The sequence below is a fragment of the Schistocerca gregaria genome, chromosome X, assembly GCF_023897955.1.
Source record: "Schistocerca gregaria isolate iqSchGreg1 chromosome X, iqSchGreg1.2, whole genome shotgun sequence".
NCBI classification, from domain to species: Eukaryota; Metazoa; Arthropoda; class Insecta; order Orthoptera; family Acrididae; genus Schistocerca; species Schistocerca gregaria.
The window spans coordinates 484,666,682-484,683,840 of NC_064931.1; the positions used below are offsets into that span (position 1 = coordinate 484,666,682).

Genomic DNA, 17,159 nt, shown 5'->3' on the forward strand with positions numbered 1-17,159 from the left:
CCGACAACCAACTTTCAGAGATGCTGCCAACGGACGCCTAGATTTTTCAAGGTCCAGGCAACACAAAAACTGTTTAAACATTGAAGATTTTCAACTAAAAAGACTTGAGTTGCAGAATGATTGCTTTGTACGGATGCAGGAGGAGCTGGCCACTGTTTGTGAACGGCTGAACGTGCTGATGGCCGCGGTCAGTCGTCTTCAGGCTGCTGCCTCGGAGTGTAGCAGCAGTGGGGAGCCTGGTGCACTGCATGGTGCACCCCAGGTGTTGCATGCTTCACCCACGGTCCCTGCTGTCGAGACATCTTCACAGCTAGCGGACACGGTTGGGCTACCCTCTACCCAATGGGTGTGGCAGGTTCAGCGGCGTTCGCGTCGCACGAGGCGAAGGGTCAATGTGGAGGCTGGCCATGTGGTATCGCCTGCTCTGCCTGTGAGTGGACATGTGGCCACTCCTTCAGCACGGTCCAAGCAGGCACACGGGGGGGAGGGTGGGGGGGCGGTTGTTAGTAACTGGGAGCTCCAGTGTCAGGCGGGTGGTGGAGCCCCTTAGGGAAATGGCGGAAAGATCGGGGAAGAAGGCCAGTGTTCACTCTGTCTGCTTGCCAGGGGATCTCATCCGAGATGTGGAGGTGACCCTGCCGGCAGCGAGAGAGAGCACTGGATCCACCTGACTGCAAATTGTTGCTCATGTCCGCACAAATGACTCCTGCCGTCTGGGTTCAGAGATCATCCTCAGTTCACACAGGTGGTTGGCGGAGTTGGTGAAGGTGGAAAACCTCGGTCGCAGGGTGGAATCTGAGCTAACTATTTGTAGTGTTGTTTCCAGAACCGATCGCAGTCCTCTGGTTTGGAGCCAAGTGGAAGGTTTAAACCAGAGGCTCAGATGATTCTGCGGAGATCTGGGGGTGCAAATTTCTCGACCTCTGCTATCGGGTGGAGAAATGTAGGGTGCACTACAGACAGGAAGCGGTTACAAGGCTAGCATAGTACGTGTGGAGTGCACATGTGGGTTTATAAGATTAGAGAATCCCTCCCTAGGCCCGACAAGACGCCTCCTGAAACATGACAAGACAGCAGTAGGCAAAACGCGACAGGCAATGACAATATTAATGTGGTAATAGTGAACTGCAGGAGCGTCTATAGAAAGGTTCCAGAACTGCTCTCATTAATAGTCACAATGCCCACATAGTAATAGGGACCGAAAGTTGGCTGAAACCAGATGTAAACAGTAATGAAATTCTAAACTCAGATTGGAATGTATACCGCAGAGACAGGCTGGACAGTGAAGGAGGAGGCATGTTTATAGCAATAACAAGTGAAATAGTATGAAAGGAAATTGACGGAGATCCGAAATGTAAAATAATTTTGGTGAAGGCCACGGTTAAATCAGGCTCCGACATGGTAATTGAATGTCTCTATAGGCCCCCTGGCTCAGCACCTGTTGTGGCTGAGCAACTGAAGGATAATTTGGAAAATATTTTGAGTAGATTTCCCCACCATGTTATAGTTGTGGGTGGAGATTTTAATTTACCAGATAGAGACTGGGAGACTCAAACGTTTATAATAAGTGGCAGGGACAAAGAATCCAGTGAAATTTTTTTAAGTGCATTATCTGAAAACTACTTTGAGCATTTAAACAGAGAACCGACTTGTGACGATAACATATTAGATCTTCTGGTGACAAACAGACTCGAACTATTTGAAACAGTTAACGCAGAACATGGAATCAGCGATCATAAAGCGGTTACAGCATAGGTGATTTCAGCCGTAAATATAAATATTAAAAAAAAGTAGGAAGATTTTTCTGTTTAGCAAAAGTGACAAAAAGCAGATTTCAGAGTACTTGATGGCTCAACAGCAAAGTTTTATCTCAAGTACATATAGTGTTGGGGATCAGTGGACAAAGTTCAAAACCATCGTACAATATGCATTAGATGAGTATGTGCCAAGCAAGATCGTAAGAGATCGAAAAGAGTCACCGTGGTACAACAACAGAGTTAGAAAACTGCTACAGAAGCAAAGGGAACTTCACAGCAAGCATAAACATAGCCAAAGCCTTGCAGACAAGCAAAAATTACACGAAGCGAAATGTAGTGTGAAGAGAGCTATGCGAGAGGCGTTCAATGAATTCGAAAGTAAAGTTCTATGTACTGACTTGGAAAAAAATCCTAAGAAATTTTGGACTTATGTCAAAGTGGTAGGTGGATCAAAACAAAATGACCAGACACTCTGTGACCAAAATGGTGCTGAAACAAAGAATGACAGATTAAAGGCATAAATACTAAATGTCTTTTTCCAGAGCTGTTTCACAGAGGAAGGATGCACTGTAGTTCCTTCTCTCCATTGTCGCACAGATGACAAAATGGTAGATATCAAAATAGATCACAGAGAGATAGAAAAACAATTAAAATCACTCAAAAGAGGAGGCCGCTGGACCTGATGGGATACCAGTTCAATTTTACACAGAGTACATGAAGGAACTTGCCCCCCTTCTTGCAGTGATGTACCATAGGTCTCTAGAGGAGCATAGCGTTCCAAAATAATGGAAAAGGGCACAGATCATCCCCATTTTCAAGAAGAGATGTCAAACAGATGTGCAGAACTATAGACCTATATCTCTAATGTCAATCAGCTGTAGAATTTTGGAACATGTATTATGTTTGAGTATAATGACTTTACTGGAGGCTAAAAATCTACACTGTAGGTATCAGCATGGGTTTCGTAAAAGACAATCGTGTGAAACCCAGCTCGCACTATTCGTTCACTGGACTCAAACGGCCACAGAGACAGGTTGCGAGGTAGATGCCATGTTTCTTGACTTCCACATGGCATTTGTTATAGTTCCCCACAGTCGTTTAATGAACAAAGTAAGAGCATGTGGACTATCAGACCAATTGTGTGATTGGATTGAAGAGTTCTTAGTTAACAGAATGCAGCATGTCATCCTCAATGGAGAGAAGTCTTCCGAAGTAAGAGTGATTTCAGGTGTGCCGCAGGGGAGTTTCGTAGAACCATTGCTATTCATATACATGGAAGTTCACTGAGGCTTTTTGCAGATGATGCTGTAGTATATTGAGAGGACAATGGAAAATTGTACTGAAATGCAGGAGGATCTGCAACAAATTGACACATGGTGCAGGGAATGGCAATTGAATCTCAATGTAGACATGTGTAATGTGCTGCAAATACATAGAAAGGAAGATCCTCTGTCATTTAGCTACAATATAGCAGGTCAGCATCTGGAAGCAGTTAATTCCATAAATTATCTGGGAGTAGACATTAGAAGTGATTTAAAATGGAATGACCATATAAAATTAATCGTCGGTAAAGCAGATGCCAGACTGAGATTCATTGGAAGTATCCTAAGGAAATGCAGTCTGAAAACAAAGGAAGTAGGTTACAGTACTCTTGTTCACCCACTGCTTGAATACTGCTCACCGGTGTGGGACCGTACCAGATAGAGTTGATTGAAGAGATAGAGAAGATCCAATGGAGAGCACTGCACTTCGTTACAGGAGCATTTAGTAATCACGAAAGCATTACGGAGATGATAGATAAACTCCAGTGGAAGACTCTGCAAGAGAGACACTCAGCAGCTTGGTACGGGCTTTTGTTGAAGTTTCCAGACCATACCTTCACCGAGGAGTCAAGCAGTATATTGCTCCCTCCTAGGCATATGTCACAAAGAAACCATGAGGATAAAATCAGAGAGATTAGAGCCCACACAGAGGCATACCAACAATCTGTCTTTCCATGAACAATACGAGACTGGAATAGAAGGTAGAACTGATAGAGGTACTCAAGGTACCCTATGCCACACACTGACAGGTGGCTTGGGGAGTATGGATGTAGATGTAGTCCCATTTATCATCCATTCCTTCTGCTAACAGTAATTCTCTGGAAAATCTCTAAATCTACAAGCTAGCCTTACAAATGTGGAACACTAATTCACCAATCACTTCGAATCTCACTGACAGCTAACTTTTGGTGATTAGAGAAAAACTAATCCATCAGATCCCAGTTTCAAAGCAAATACCCCTAGTCCACTGGATTAGTGGAAATCCCAGACGGCACCATCTCTTGCATTGCTAATCTCTCCAAGTCACATTTGTCTATCACATCCAACTTCAAAAAAACACTAGCCTCTACTGGCTTAAAAATTGTACATTACATTCTGTATATTGTGAACAGTTGACATAAATCACTATTGGTATGAACAGCTCTGTAACCAATGGTCTTTATGTAATGTTAATACAGTCACCATACTGCTGTATCAATGCTTCGCACCTGTAGTGTCGGCAACCACTATCACATCAGTTCTTCGAAGATGCCTAACAATTTTCCTGAAGTTAGATGGCCATGTTCTGACCATCCACAAGGCTAAGTGACGCTATAGGCTGCATGGAGCTATTCTCTTCTGCAATGCCAGCTATATCCTAGCGAGGAATAGTATGTAAGGCAGTGGTCAATCCAGACAAGGCTCATTCACTCCAAGTGAGTTTCCTGGGCCAGGCACCATTTCTGCAAGGATTCCATCAACCAGGAGTCTCACTCAAGAGCCACCCCCATGATGTTGCTCCCATTCACATCTCACTTTGTGACCCCAGGAGTGGCCAGCAGTGGACGTAGAGTGTTCGTGGCCTCCTTGACGAAGAAGACATGACACTGTCATCGTGGCAGAATTGTGGACTCATAAATTTATTCCTGTTTAGCTTTCAAACAGCTAAATGTCAGACTTAAACAATTTTGTTCCCTACGGGACTTAAATTCTGTTTGTACTTTAACACTGAGCGTCATACAGGACTCTGATTTTCACAAAATGTGTCTTCAATGAACTTTGGCCCAGTGACAATCTAACTTACCTTCATCTACCTGTAATAGTACTGTTCTATTTCAAGAAGAGACTTAGTTTATGTTTCCAATCAATGGAAAGTACAGGGTGGATTAACAACAATACTATGAAAATGGAGGAAACACTACTATACATTTTAGCTTTCAGCTAAATATAGCCTTCTTCTGATGTGCACACCCCCCCCCCCCCCCCCATGCACACACAGACGCACAGCTCACACACATGATCATTGTTTCTGGCTGCTGTGGCTGGACAGAGTCATAACTGTGCCTCATGGACACAGCAATCTGGGGCTAAGGTTTAGATCAGGGTTAGCGGAGGTTAAAACTGCTTATCTACTGCTCATAGGTTGGTAACATGACAGTTTTGCTTAGCCAATGGGATGATTCTTTGACATAACTAATGAGGGGCGAGAAGAGAGGCAATGTGTTTCTAGCACCAAAATTTAGACCATTGTCTTGCTTCCTGGTTTTTGGTGTGTTGGTGAATTTTGAGAGAAAATTTTGTTATTATGGCAGTGAGCACTATAAAGTGGACCGACGTTGCTGCATGCATGTCTCATGGATTAGTTGCAGAAATATTAAAATGTATCAAATGTGGTCGTGAAATGAGAACGCAGTCGGGGTCTGTGTGAGCTCACTGAGTAAGTGGATCAATGTTTTTTAATTAAATCATGGGAGAAGAGTGGTGGGTCAATGTATGTTCATATTAACAAACATTATTGATGCACCTGCCTCCTCTGATAATTTAATTAAAAAACACATTGATCCACCAACCTCCTACAATGATTTAATTAAAAAAACATTTATTCACCCACCTTCTCCCAAGATCTAATGAAAAACATTGATTCACCTACCTCCTCCCATAATTTAATTAAAAAACATTGATGCACTTACTCATTGTGCTCGCACAGATTGATTGCGTAGCAACATAGAGCAGAGAAATATTTCACTGCTTTTTTGAATATATCACAGGTTGCAACACTATCCTTGGTTTGTAGATTCTGGCACAGTTTAAACAACAGCAACTCAAACAAGGAGCAATTAAATTTATAATCCCCATTTACAGCAATGTTTCGCCCTGTCTTCCAAAGTATTACATTGCCACACACCGTCTGCTTGTTGCTCTCTCACTGGTTGCATAACACAAACAGCTGACACACCTTCACTTGTTCCCATCATACTGTACACCAAACACTGACAATATTCCTGCAATAAAACACTTAAGTATGCCACTGGCTCAATTCTAGACTTTTACCCAATCTGGTGGTGGGGGTAAAGCAAGGCATAGGGTCGAGAGGAAAGGGGGGGAGGGGAGGGGGAGGGTACAGAAGGGTAGGGTGGGAGAAAGTGTAGTGCTGCTTGTGGGAGCATGCAGGGATATGGTGAGTGTAGGGAAGGGCTGTTAGGTGCAGTTGGGACATTTGGGGGCTGGGGATGGGGAGTGGATAAGGAGAGGAGGAGGGAAGGGGAAAAGGACTCGTAGGGGTGTTGGAACAGAAACCTGTGTTGTGCTGGAGGGGGAGCAGGGAATGGGATAGGTAAGTGAACATGGACTAGCAAAGGATGAGGTCAGGGGGTTAGGGGATCGTAGGATATATTCGCCTCAAACTACACTAGTCCCTGTCCTCCACACCTATTTCCTTCTCTTCTCCCACTCCAGCACAACACAGTCTTTCATTCCACCACCAAATCCACTAACTAGTCCTTTTCCATCCCCTCCCCTCAAACCTCCCAACTGCACCCAGCAGCCATACCCTGTCCCCACAACATCCCTGCACAATTCAGCAAGCAGCACTACACCTTCTCCCACCCCATCCTGTTATCTCCCCCCCCCCCCCCCACTTCCTCACCTCTTTACCCCTCCCTCTTAGAATTGCTGTCCCATTAGGTGTAATTATGACTCAGTCTGGCCACAGTGGAAAAAGACAGTGATCACGTGTGTGTGTGTGTGTGTGTGTGTGTGTGTGTGTGTGTGTGTGTGTGTGCACTTTCTACTTCAAAAGAAGGATTTTGGCTGAAAGCTAAATTGTATACCAGTCTTTCCATCATGCCTGTCTGCGACTCAGAGTGTTCTCTATATGGTGAGTATACCCCCATCCTTTGTGTAATATTGTTATTTTAGGTTTTGTTTCAATCCACATCAGAGTAGACATGCTATTAAACTTTGATAAATAAACTTGTTCAATCATTGCTAAAGGGATATTTTTTCTGCCACCATCGGAGGACATCAGTTGGCAATGAGGTTTTGTGTTCACAGCTGGATCACGGGTGTGCTCTGGTCCAGGTAGTCACTGCTTGCATGTGTTTTGCAGTTGATAGTATGCCCATTATAGCATTGGTGACAGTGTGATGGAACCAGTGGATCCATCTGCCCAGATGTTGATTCTACTCCAGCAGATAAAGCACACCCACAAATACCAGATCGAGTGCCTGGCCCCCGTCTTCGATGTTGCCTTGGGAAATCTCATGTCTCCCCAAGACTGGCTCCACAGTCAAGGGTTTGTGGTCTGAGCGTGCCCTCCACCTCAACATTATTGTGGAAGAACCTATGGCCAATTTCCCACTGGATGCCAAACTCATCGCGCGCCACACCGCAGAGGACCTGACCCTCAGAGAGATCCTCTGCCTAGTGTGCCGCAGCTGGCCATCAAAATGGCTGCATCTGGGTGGTCATCCCTGCAGATTTCCAGCAGCACGTTTTGACTCTTCTCCATGTTGGGCACGGTGCTCACTAAATGTCTGACCTGCCACCATGCCTATTGGTGTGGCATAGACACTGCTGTTACTCAAATGGTATCCTCTTGCACCATGTGCCAGAACATGTAGGCCATCCCTCAAAGCCCTGTCTTCCCTTGATTAGACTACTGCAGTCCTTGGTCGAGGCTTCATTTGGATTTCATAGGACTTTCTTGGGCCACACTTTTTGGCTCATTGCAATAGACACTGGCAGCAGGTTCCTATATGTTTCCCTAATGTTTGTTATTCAAACCCATCTCACATTTTTTTTCCATTAAAGGAGTTTCTGACACCATTCTCACAAATGATTGTCCCGAATTAGCATCTGCAGAATTCTCCACCTTCTGTGACAAAAATGCATTGCCCTCATTCACACGGCATCCTTTCACCTTGCCTCAAATGGACCAGTGGAACAATTTGTATATACTTTTAAAACCCAAAAGTCTAAACTTCACCATCGCCATCCTTTCTCTGGCATCCTACAGGTCAACAGCACAGGACAGCTTGGTTCCTGCTGAGAAACTTCTTATTGGTCCCAACTTTCTATCTTTCACTCCCCCCCCCCAGGTTTGGCTGGAAGATGACGTCAGTCAGCCTGCAGCCGCACGATGCCTTGTCGACATTATGTTAGAAGGCATTTTAGGCCATCTGTTTTCAAAGTGTGTAAGAGTATTAATCTTTCTCCCAAAGCTACCGACGAGGCTTCTATACTTTCTGGTGCCCACAGGTGGATGGGTTTTGTTGCAAGATTTAGTTTGGCTATGCCTGTGCAAGGAACGGGCAATGGTTGGATGTAGACATCATCTCCCCAATTGCCCCAACAAGTGGAGGAAGTGGAGAGGGATGCCTAACAAACAGGCGACAATTTTCTGAAAGATGGACAATCATGCTCCAGCCATCCTCCAGGAGGCGACTCAAGCTCCAGTATGGGCCATGGGCCACACAGACATATTCTCTTCTGTAAGACACAATATCAAAAATAGACACAGCTGTACCCTAGCACCAAGTGGTATTCAGGGCAAACCAGTTCGTTCTGAGTGAGTTTTTTTAGGCCAGGTGCTGATTCTGCAAAGATTCCATCAATCAGAATTCTCATTCAACAGCTGTCTTCATTATATTGGTACCATTCACATCTGACTTCATGACCCTGTAAGCTACCAGCTGTGGACTTACAGGTTTTCACATCCTCCTTGCCGAATAAGACAAGGACTCTGTTCTTGTGACAGACTTCTGGACCTGTAAATTTATTCCTGTTTAACTTTCAAATGGCTACACACTGGACTTAAAACAATTTTGGTGCGTTAGGGACTTAAATTTTGTCCATTCAGCTTTTGTTTTAACAATTAGCATTCTACGGGACTTTGAGTTATATAAAATGTGCTTAATGAAGTTAGGCTCAGTAAGAATCTATTCGGCCTTCATTCACTAGAAGTATTATTGATCTGTTTCAAGAAATGACTTATTTTATGTTTTGTTTCAGTCAACGTCAGAGGAGACATGCTATTAATCATGGATAAATAAACTTAATCAATCACTGTTACCTCGATATTTATAAAGCCATCTTCGGCAGACATATCTCCTACAGGGAAAATAAATCATATTTCTGAAAATATTTGCACAGTACTTCAAACAAAAGTTATGTCATCACATATGTCGATTTAAAAAAAGCATATTACAGTACAGACTGTGAATCCCTATTTGAAGTGTTTGCAGAATTAGGACTAGATCAAAAGACAACAAACATCATAAAAGAAACACCCACAGAAACCAAATCCAAAGTAAAATTTATGGGAGAATTAAATACAGAATTTGAAGTAGGCACAGGAGTATGGCAAGTGCTGTCCCCAGCTCTCTTCAATTGTGCTGTTGAAAAAGTTGTTCAGGAATGGACAAAAGCAGTTGCACCAGCACACAGACTGGGACCAAAACATAAGGGCACAGAATTAGACTGTTTAGCATTTGCTGACGACATGGCACTGATCGCACAGGACGTTACCGATCCACAGAAACAGCTGGAATTATAAGAGCAGGCAGCAAAAATAGAATCACAAATTTCATTTGAAAAAACAAAATTTATGACTGACATCAAAGATGCAGCTTCTGATCTCAAAATTGGTAATAACTACATCTCTCGAGTAAAAGAATTTAAATATATAGATGAATGGATTGCAGAAAACTGTAAGGAAAAGCAATCTGTCAGATCAAGAGTCCTGAAAATGTAGACGGTGTTTCAGTTAACAATAAACATTTACAACTTAGAGAGTCTCTCCTGAAGCTGCAAAATATGACACTACACAACAGTAATTAAACCCGAAGCTCTCTACACATCTGAGACACTAAATCTTCAACACAGAACACTAAAAGGGGAATTAAAAGTGAAAGAACTTAAAATAATGAGGAAAATCCTAGGACCAAGAACTAAAGATGGTGTGCACTATCCGAAACCCAATGCAAAAATATATAAAAATATCTCCAAAATAATGGACAAAATGCGCACGAGAACAATCCAATTCATGGGGCATTTAGAAACAATGGATTCAAACAGGTTAATGCACAAAATCCATTCATTTTTAAAGAACAAAAACTACAAAACTGAACTGGTACAAACAGATGGAAAAATACCTGAGAGAATTAGGGTCTCCAAAACTGCATGACAGAAATGAAATCAGAAAAATCACAAACACACCGGGTTTTGAGGAAGAAGAGAGAAAAACTAACCAACATATGTGGTCTGTGCAATGAAAAATTGCCCATTCGTTATGTATGACGGAATACTGGGTGAAAAGGAAGGCTAACAAATGTTGATTTCTCATGGTCCTAAGTGATCCATCCGCGAAAAAGAAGAAGAAGAAGAAGAAGAAGAAGAAGAAATAAAAGAACTTCCTGAGATATTGAGGTTCCACTGATGTAACATTCTATCACTTCTTCATGACGCACAAAAAAATGGATTTCCTCCACATTAATTTTCAGTCTGCAAAAAAGGTTTTCCTTCAAATCAATAATCAATTCTTGTCATCATCTGAGAAACATAGGCTACCAATAAATCAAACAACAGCCATGTTCAACATCAAACGAAACACTTGTGAAAATATTAATGTCCCAACAGGGAGCAATAATTCTAATCTCTTGTACTTCTTAACTTGCACATTTCGCTTAAAAAAAAAAAAGTACATATAAGCACAAAACTGAAATCAACTAGTAGTTACAGCATTATTTGTATAGTTCGCTAATAATTATTAAATTATATACTTGCATCAATAACTGTACTATAATTACTTACACCGCAACTCCAAGAGGCCACTGGTAAAACTGGACATTATCGATCAGTGGTGAATCATACACCAGAAAGGCAACATCAATTCTTCCTCCTCTGGACTTCATATATGGAAGGAGCCAATCGTTACTACAACCTTCATCTCCTAATAACACAACTGCAATGTGGGTCAGTTTTTTGTAAAGAGGAACATAATCTAACCACTGCTTTGCAACATTAATTTTCTCTTCTGAGCGACCATTTAACACTAGCACAAGTTTTTCCACATCACTAGGCACTGTAGTTTGTATAACACCTGGTCCATATCGATACGTAAAGTTGATGCCATGCAGTATTTTGAAACCTGTCTCAACTAAACCACCTTCTCCATTTTCAACTTTTCCATCCAAAATATGATGCCACAGATATTTCGCTATAGCAGCTTTTCCCCAAATTTCCACATTACTTCTTTTAACTGTTGTCTCACTGTTCAAACTGATTTTCAAGTACTCTGTTTTGGAGATATGAGTATTCGTGCCAGGATAATGCAATTGGGAAATGCCATCACTTTCTGAAAAATGAACATCATACTTCAAAACAGTATTATTATTATTATTATTATTATTATTATTATTATTATCATCATCATCACTAGTAGTGAGTATAGTGACCAAAAATCTAAAAGCAGTACTTACTAAAGCAAAAGTGTACAAAATCATCACTGAATTACTACCATCTTGCCAAGCTGTAATTCCAACCACTAGCCACCATATGTCCACGGAAAATAATAATAAACATGTTCATTATGCTTGACTACAGCTAGTTATATTACACTGCACAGGAGCCATATTAATATACACAAAGCTTATACAGGACCATATGGAGGGTAAGATTAATTTCTTCTCTTTCAGTTTCTAATCCCTCATAAGTTGTGCAGTGAGCAAATATCGGATACATATCCCCTTGTTATGAACAATTTCATATTACCCACTTTGCTGTCAACAAATGGGTCAAATCATCCGAGATTTTGACCAGAGTGTGATCACAGTTCAAGAGTGTTGTTTAGTCAAGATATTATGTATTTGATTGGTCCAAAAAATGTACCAGTAATCATGTTGCTTAAGGAAATGAATATGCAGAATTTAAATGATAGGCTTGCATAATTGTTGTGAGTACTTGGGCTAATCTTTGTGAATGTTTTGGGCACTGTCATATGTCTGGAAGATTGATTCTTTATATCCTCAGAAAGAAAAACAGGAAATACATATGATAGCAGTTGCCATTTATTTTGCACCAACATGAGAAGTTTTTGTTAATAAAATTGCAACCTGCTCCACATGTCACCCTCACTGCAACCCAGGGAGCAAGAGGACACGTGCAGAATGAAGGGTAAGTAGGATAGAAATCAAAATCCAAACTCGACTGTCAGCAAGCAAAGATTTTGCAACTGTTTACCGGGTTTCAGAAACTGCGCTGTTCATAACTTCCTTCTTGACAGAAATACGATAACTGCAGTATACAACTCCGTGTTGCAGGGTGACATGAATAATGCTCAGCAAAATAAATAATGCTAGTGACACATTCACAAACCTTTGCTTTTTTGTAACAATAGAAAGCCACATACTGCACCGAGCGAGGTGGCGCAGTGGTTAGAAACTGGACTCGCATTCGGGAGGACGACGGTTCAATCCCGCGTCCGGCCATCCTGATTTAGGTTTTCCGTGATTTCCCTGAATCACTCCAGGCAAATGCCGGGATGGTTCCTCTGAAAAGGCACGGTCAACTTCCTTCCCCATCCTTCCCTAATCCGATGAGACCGATGACCACGCTGTCTGGTCTCCTTCCCCAAACCAACCAACCACATACTGCACTCAAAAATCAGTTTATCACCATCTTTACAATTTCCTAGCACACCAGAAGTATGTGCTGGGCAGGAGCTCAAATCAGGCTGCCTGTCATGTTCATGATCATGTTACTCACTGAGTTATCATCACGACTCATCTTCAGAGCTTAAATTCTAACAGTACTTCTCTCCCAGTTTCCAAATATCACAGAAGTGTAAGTTGCTGAACTACTATTCACAGAAGAAGCAGTATCACAAAGAACAGGCTTAGCTACAGACTGTGTGTCATTTCCAAAATAAATATTTCACTCAAAAGTAGAATGTGTGCTGTTTTGCAACTGGACTATTGGAGTTTCCATTCTCATTACATACGTATCTGGCAGAAGACATGCATTTATCTTCAAGGAAAATATGTAGCCAATTACTGGGAAGTTGCTACAATAGTGCAAATCATTATACAGGGGTCCAGAGAACAATTACAAAGAAAAGTCCATTTTCTGCACTAAGAAGAGTTCAACAGAATGGTCCACCCATCTCTTTTGATCCGGGATGTGATAATGTTGTGGGGTGACATTACTATAGCACTGTGTTTTTGAGATGGTAGTGTTTGTAGATGTGATGTTGTTATTTGACGGTGTCCTCTGGTGATGGATGTTGACGTGCTGAGTATAACAGGTGGTACTGGGTTCATTTGAGTTTTGATTGTCATTGTGCTAATGCAGTTCATAGTTTAGGTAGTTGGTGCAGTAATGTGGGTTGTGGAAGTGTAACCAGTGAGTTACTAAGGCTTTTTTTCTGTTTAATTCTAAAGTAATTGTGATATGCGGTATTTGGGTTGTTGGGGTTTTGGTTCCACTTTTTGGAGTTGTAGGTGTTGGTTTTTTTATATCGACAGCTGCAATTGAGGTCAAGGGAAATGTCTAATTCTACCTTTCAGACATGTAAGTATTGGTTTTTTGGTATCAATAGCTATAGATCACGGGAGATGTACAATTCCTGTGGTTTTGTTGGTGTAGCGAAATGTTGTTATTCAAAATTTTTTTAAATATATTATTTGTTTTAGGATGTTGCAGTGTCTTTTTGTTATTGTTATGTTTTTAGCTTGTCCCTGCCCTTAACCCCCAATTTTGCACAGTTCTCCCATTAGTTTCATTTTATTTTTGAAGTGAAACATTTGTGTCATTTTTATTTTTGTTCATGTTTGTTGGTGTGTGTATGTAGTGACATCATTTTCACCATATTGTATTCACTGGAACTAGCTGTTTCCGTCATATTGATGACATCATGGGTCAAAGCAGTCGGGTGGAATCGGGCACTTCTGTAATGCCCTAAAAAGTGTGCTGTACCCTGCACTTAGGAAACATACATCCTCTGGTTGTATGAAGTTCTCAGTTAGTCAACTTGTGGGACATTGGCTCTATGACCACTCAAATGTTCAATGGCAGAGATTGCTTAACAAATTCAAACACTCTTCAAGAGAAACATGAGCACGAAATTAGATACAGAAAAGTGTAGTGTTAAACGGAGTACTGATAGAATCACCCGAAGTTGCTGCTGGCGTGGAATAAGACACATTTCCCTGTTGGATACCTCAATTCTGCTCAGTCTTAAATCCATGACAACCTAGCATTGCATAAATTGATGTACAGTATCGTTGCATTTGTTCAGCTACAAGGATGGCAACAAAGAGGAAAAGATTTATTCCATATTGCAGTATTCCCATCTACCATTATAGTCAGCATCATCTGATTTGCTGCTTTTATTTTGGTCATATCCTATAGCTTTGTCCTATATTACGATAGCACCTATACTGATACTGAGAGTAAGGGCATATTCCTTTCATGCAGAAGTTTTTCTCTGATTATTAACACTTACAACTTGATTACATCATTATCTATTCTCAATGCTTTCAGTGTGACAGCAGGGGTGTTCGTTTCCAAACACAAGCATAAGAGTTCATGTTTATTTCAAGAATTTTAACTGAGCAAACGTAGTAACACTAATTCACCAAAATGCAGAAGTGTTCAGTTTTCAACAGGCACACACAAAGATAAAGACCTTGCTTATTGAAGACTCAGTTCTTTGCATAAAACTATGTATAACACGACCTGCCTGCTTGATGTGTAACGAATGTGTAAATAATGCACGTCATTTGCAAAAAAAGTCTGCTTCATTTTCACAATTAACAAACTGTATCGGTAGCCTAATCTATAATTTTCACTTTGTCATTTACAATCACGTCTGGAGTCTTGAAACCTCTCTCTCAATGTTTCTGTCTCGTCTAAAGAGTTACGCTCACTATTTGGCATTAACGCGTGATTTTCCAATGGTATTATTAATCCTTCCTACATATCTACTAATTTTCATCACAAATGATATTAAGGATGCAGAGGCAGTACGGGATGAACGGTATGTCAGGGATATGGCATGTTCTGAGGCTCAAAGGAAAACTGTACAACCTTGAACCATTAACATCAAGCATCAGGTTGAACAAAGATATCCTTCCTCAATCCGTATTACCAGTTCCTCTGTCCATGACGTACCCGTTGATCAATAATACTTCACAAGATTGATATAAACATACTTTCACGTTACAAGAGCAGATGAAACTAAATTATTATCTAACTCCAGTTGTGTGAACAAACGCAACTTAAATGAAAAACTGGTACATAGCCAGCACAGAAAACACATTCGCTTTGTTGTCCAGCAACACATAAGTTAGAAACAAAGTCAGAAAAATACAGTAATGTACCTTTGTCACCAACCACACAGTATAGTTTGTACACAGCTATCAGGGTGACAACCACATAAACAACACACGAAGAAACCATTAAATATCGGCAAAATCGTTTCATTTCTTATTATGCCGTCAGTTAATAATAGTTTCATTTTTCACTTTATATGTATCAGATTTGTTTTCAATCAAAGCGCGAAAAACAAAAACAACCAAAGATGACAATGCATGCTGTTGACAACTTCCACCACAGATATTGATCTATGGTCGAATGTTGATTACGAAGCTATTAGTACCATTAACGTCGATTCACACTTGTCGGATAGGAACGGAAAATCAAATGGTGGAAATCACATACGCTGTCAACGGAACAGAACGGGATGTCGAAGTCAAGTTTACTTAGGAAGAAGGTTCTTGCATGAACGCTGGTGGGGCGACTGTGTCGTCTGCTAATGTAGGGGTTAAACACAATTCACACTGACCGTCACATTACGTCGAAACATTCCACTGTACAGTTTAAATGGCAGCATTCACACAAGCCAGCAACGGACCATCAGGTCACGTCACGTCACAGTTTCTTGGAAAGGAAGTTTTCAAGGCCTCATCGTCTCCTGATATCGAAAGCTAACTTACTTTCGCCCCGCTCACTCGTTTTAAAATAATGGATTTCATGCTTTTGTATCTTCTTAATCTTTATTTTTTTATATATTTTTTCTACTAAATCTTCTCCCATAACAATCGAGGTCAGATATCTGAAAGCGAACGATTATTTAGGTTTAACAGTAATAGGACAGAGCTGGTGCCCACACTGAACATAAATAAGAATACAAGTTGATGAAGCAATTTTCATAAAATAAAGGGAAAAATTCAGATCTAATGCAGGAGAAAAATTCAGTGATGTGTGTGTGCGTGTGTGCGTGTGTGCGTGTGTGCGTGTGTGTGTGTGTGTGTGTGTGTGTGTGTGTGTGTGTGTGTGTTATAGTTACTACTTAATATCCAAAAATTCATCTATTGAGTAGAAGAAATTATTTTAATTTTAATTGTTGGTTGGCTACCTGTCAAACTTTTAATGCTATTTGGCAAATTACCAAAGATTTTTGTGGCAGCCTAATGTACCCACTTCTGTACCAAAGACAGATTTAATGCAAAATAGTGAAGATCATCCTTTCTTCCAGTGTTATAGCTAGGCACTTTCCTATTATTTTTGAATTGGGATGGGTTATTAATAACAAATTTCATAAGTGAATATATGTATTGCGGAAGTATTGTGAATACCCCAAGTTACTAAAATAAATGTGTGCAAGGTGATCTTGGGTGGGCTCATGCTGTTATTCTGATTACATCTTTTCACGCAATGAATACTTTTTTTATTAGTGACGAATTACCCCAAAACATGATGCCATATGAAAGCAGAGAATGAAAATAGGCATAGTAGGCTAATTTAGTGATATTTTTATCAACAAAATTTGCAATAAACCTAAAAGCATCAGTAGTTGAACCTAACCATTTCAACATATCATCAATGTGTTTCTTCTATTTCAATTTCTCATTGTCACACTGTATAAGGTGCCATGTCAAGGATTGTGCGGCGTTTGCCACCAGAGGTTCAAGTCCTCCCTTGGGCATGGGTATGTGTGTTGTTCTTAGCATACGTAAGATTAAGTTAGTTTAATTAGTGTTAAGTCTAGTGACCGATGACCTCAGCAGCTTGGTCCCTTGGTCGCTTAGGAATTCACAAA

The 17,159-nt window shown here is 40.9% G+C and overlaps 1 protein-coding gene across 1 annotated transcript in view; it reads right to left on the bottom strand.

Annotated features, from left to right (window-relative positions):
- Positions 1-15,729, bottom strand: part of LOC126297560 (ribitol-5-phosphate xylosyltransferase 1-like) — a 46,870-nt gene extending 31,141 nt beyond the window's left edge. The window contains exons 1-2 of the mRNA XM_049988492.1: positions 15,439-15,729; positions 10,871-11,414 (exon numbers count right to left, since the gene is read on the bottom strand). Of these exons, the coding sequence (XP_049844449.1) occupies positions 10,871-11,414; positions 15,439-15,541 (647 nt within the window). The 5' untranslated portion in view covers positions 15,542-15,729. The remainder of the gene's footprint in view (positions 1-10,870; positions 11,415-15,438) is intronic.
- Between the last annotated feature and the right edge of the window lie 1,430 nt (positions 15,730-17,159).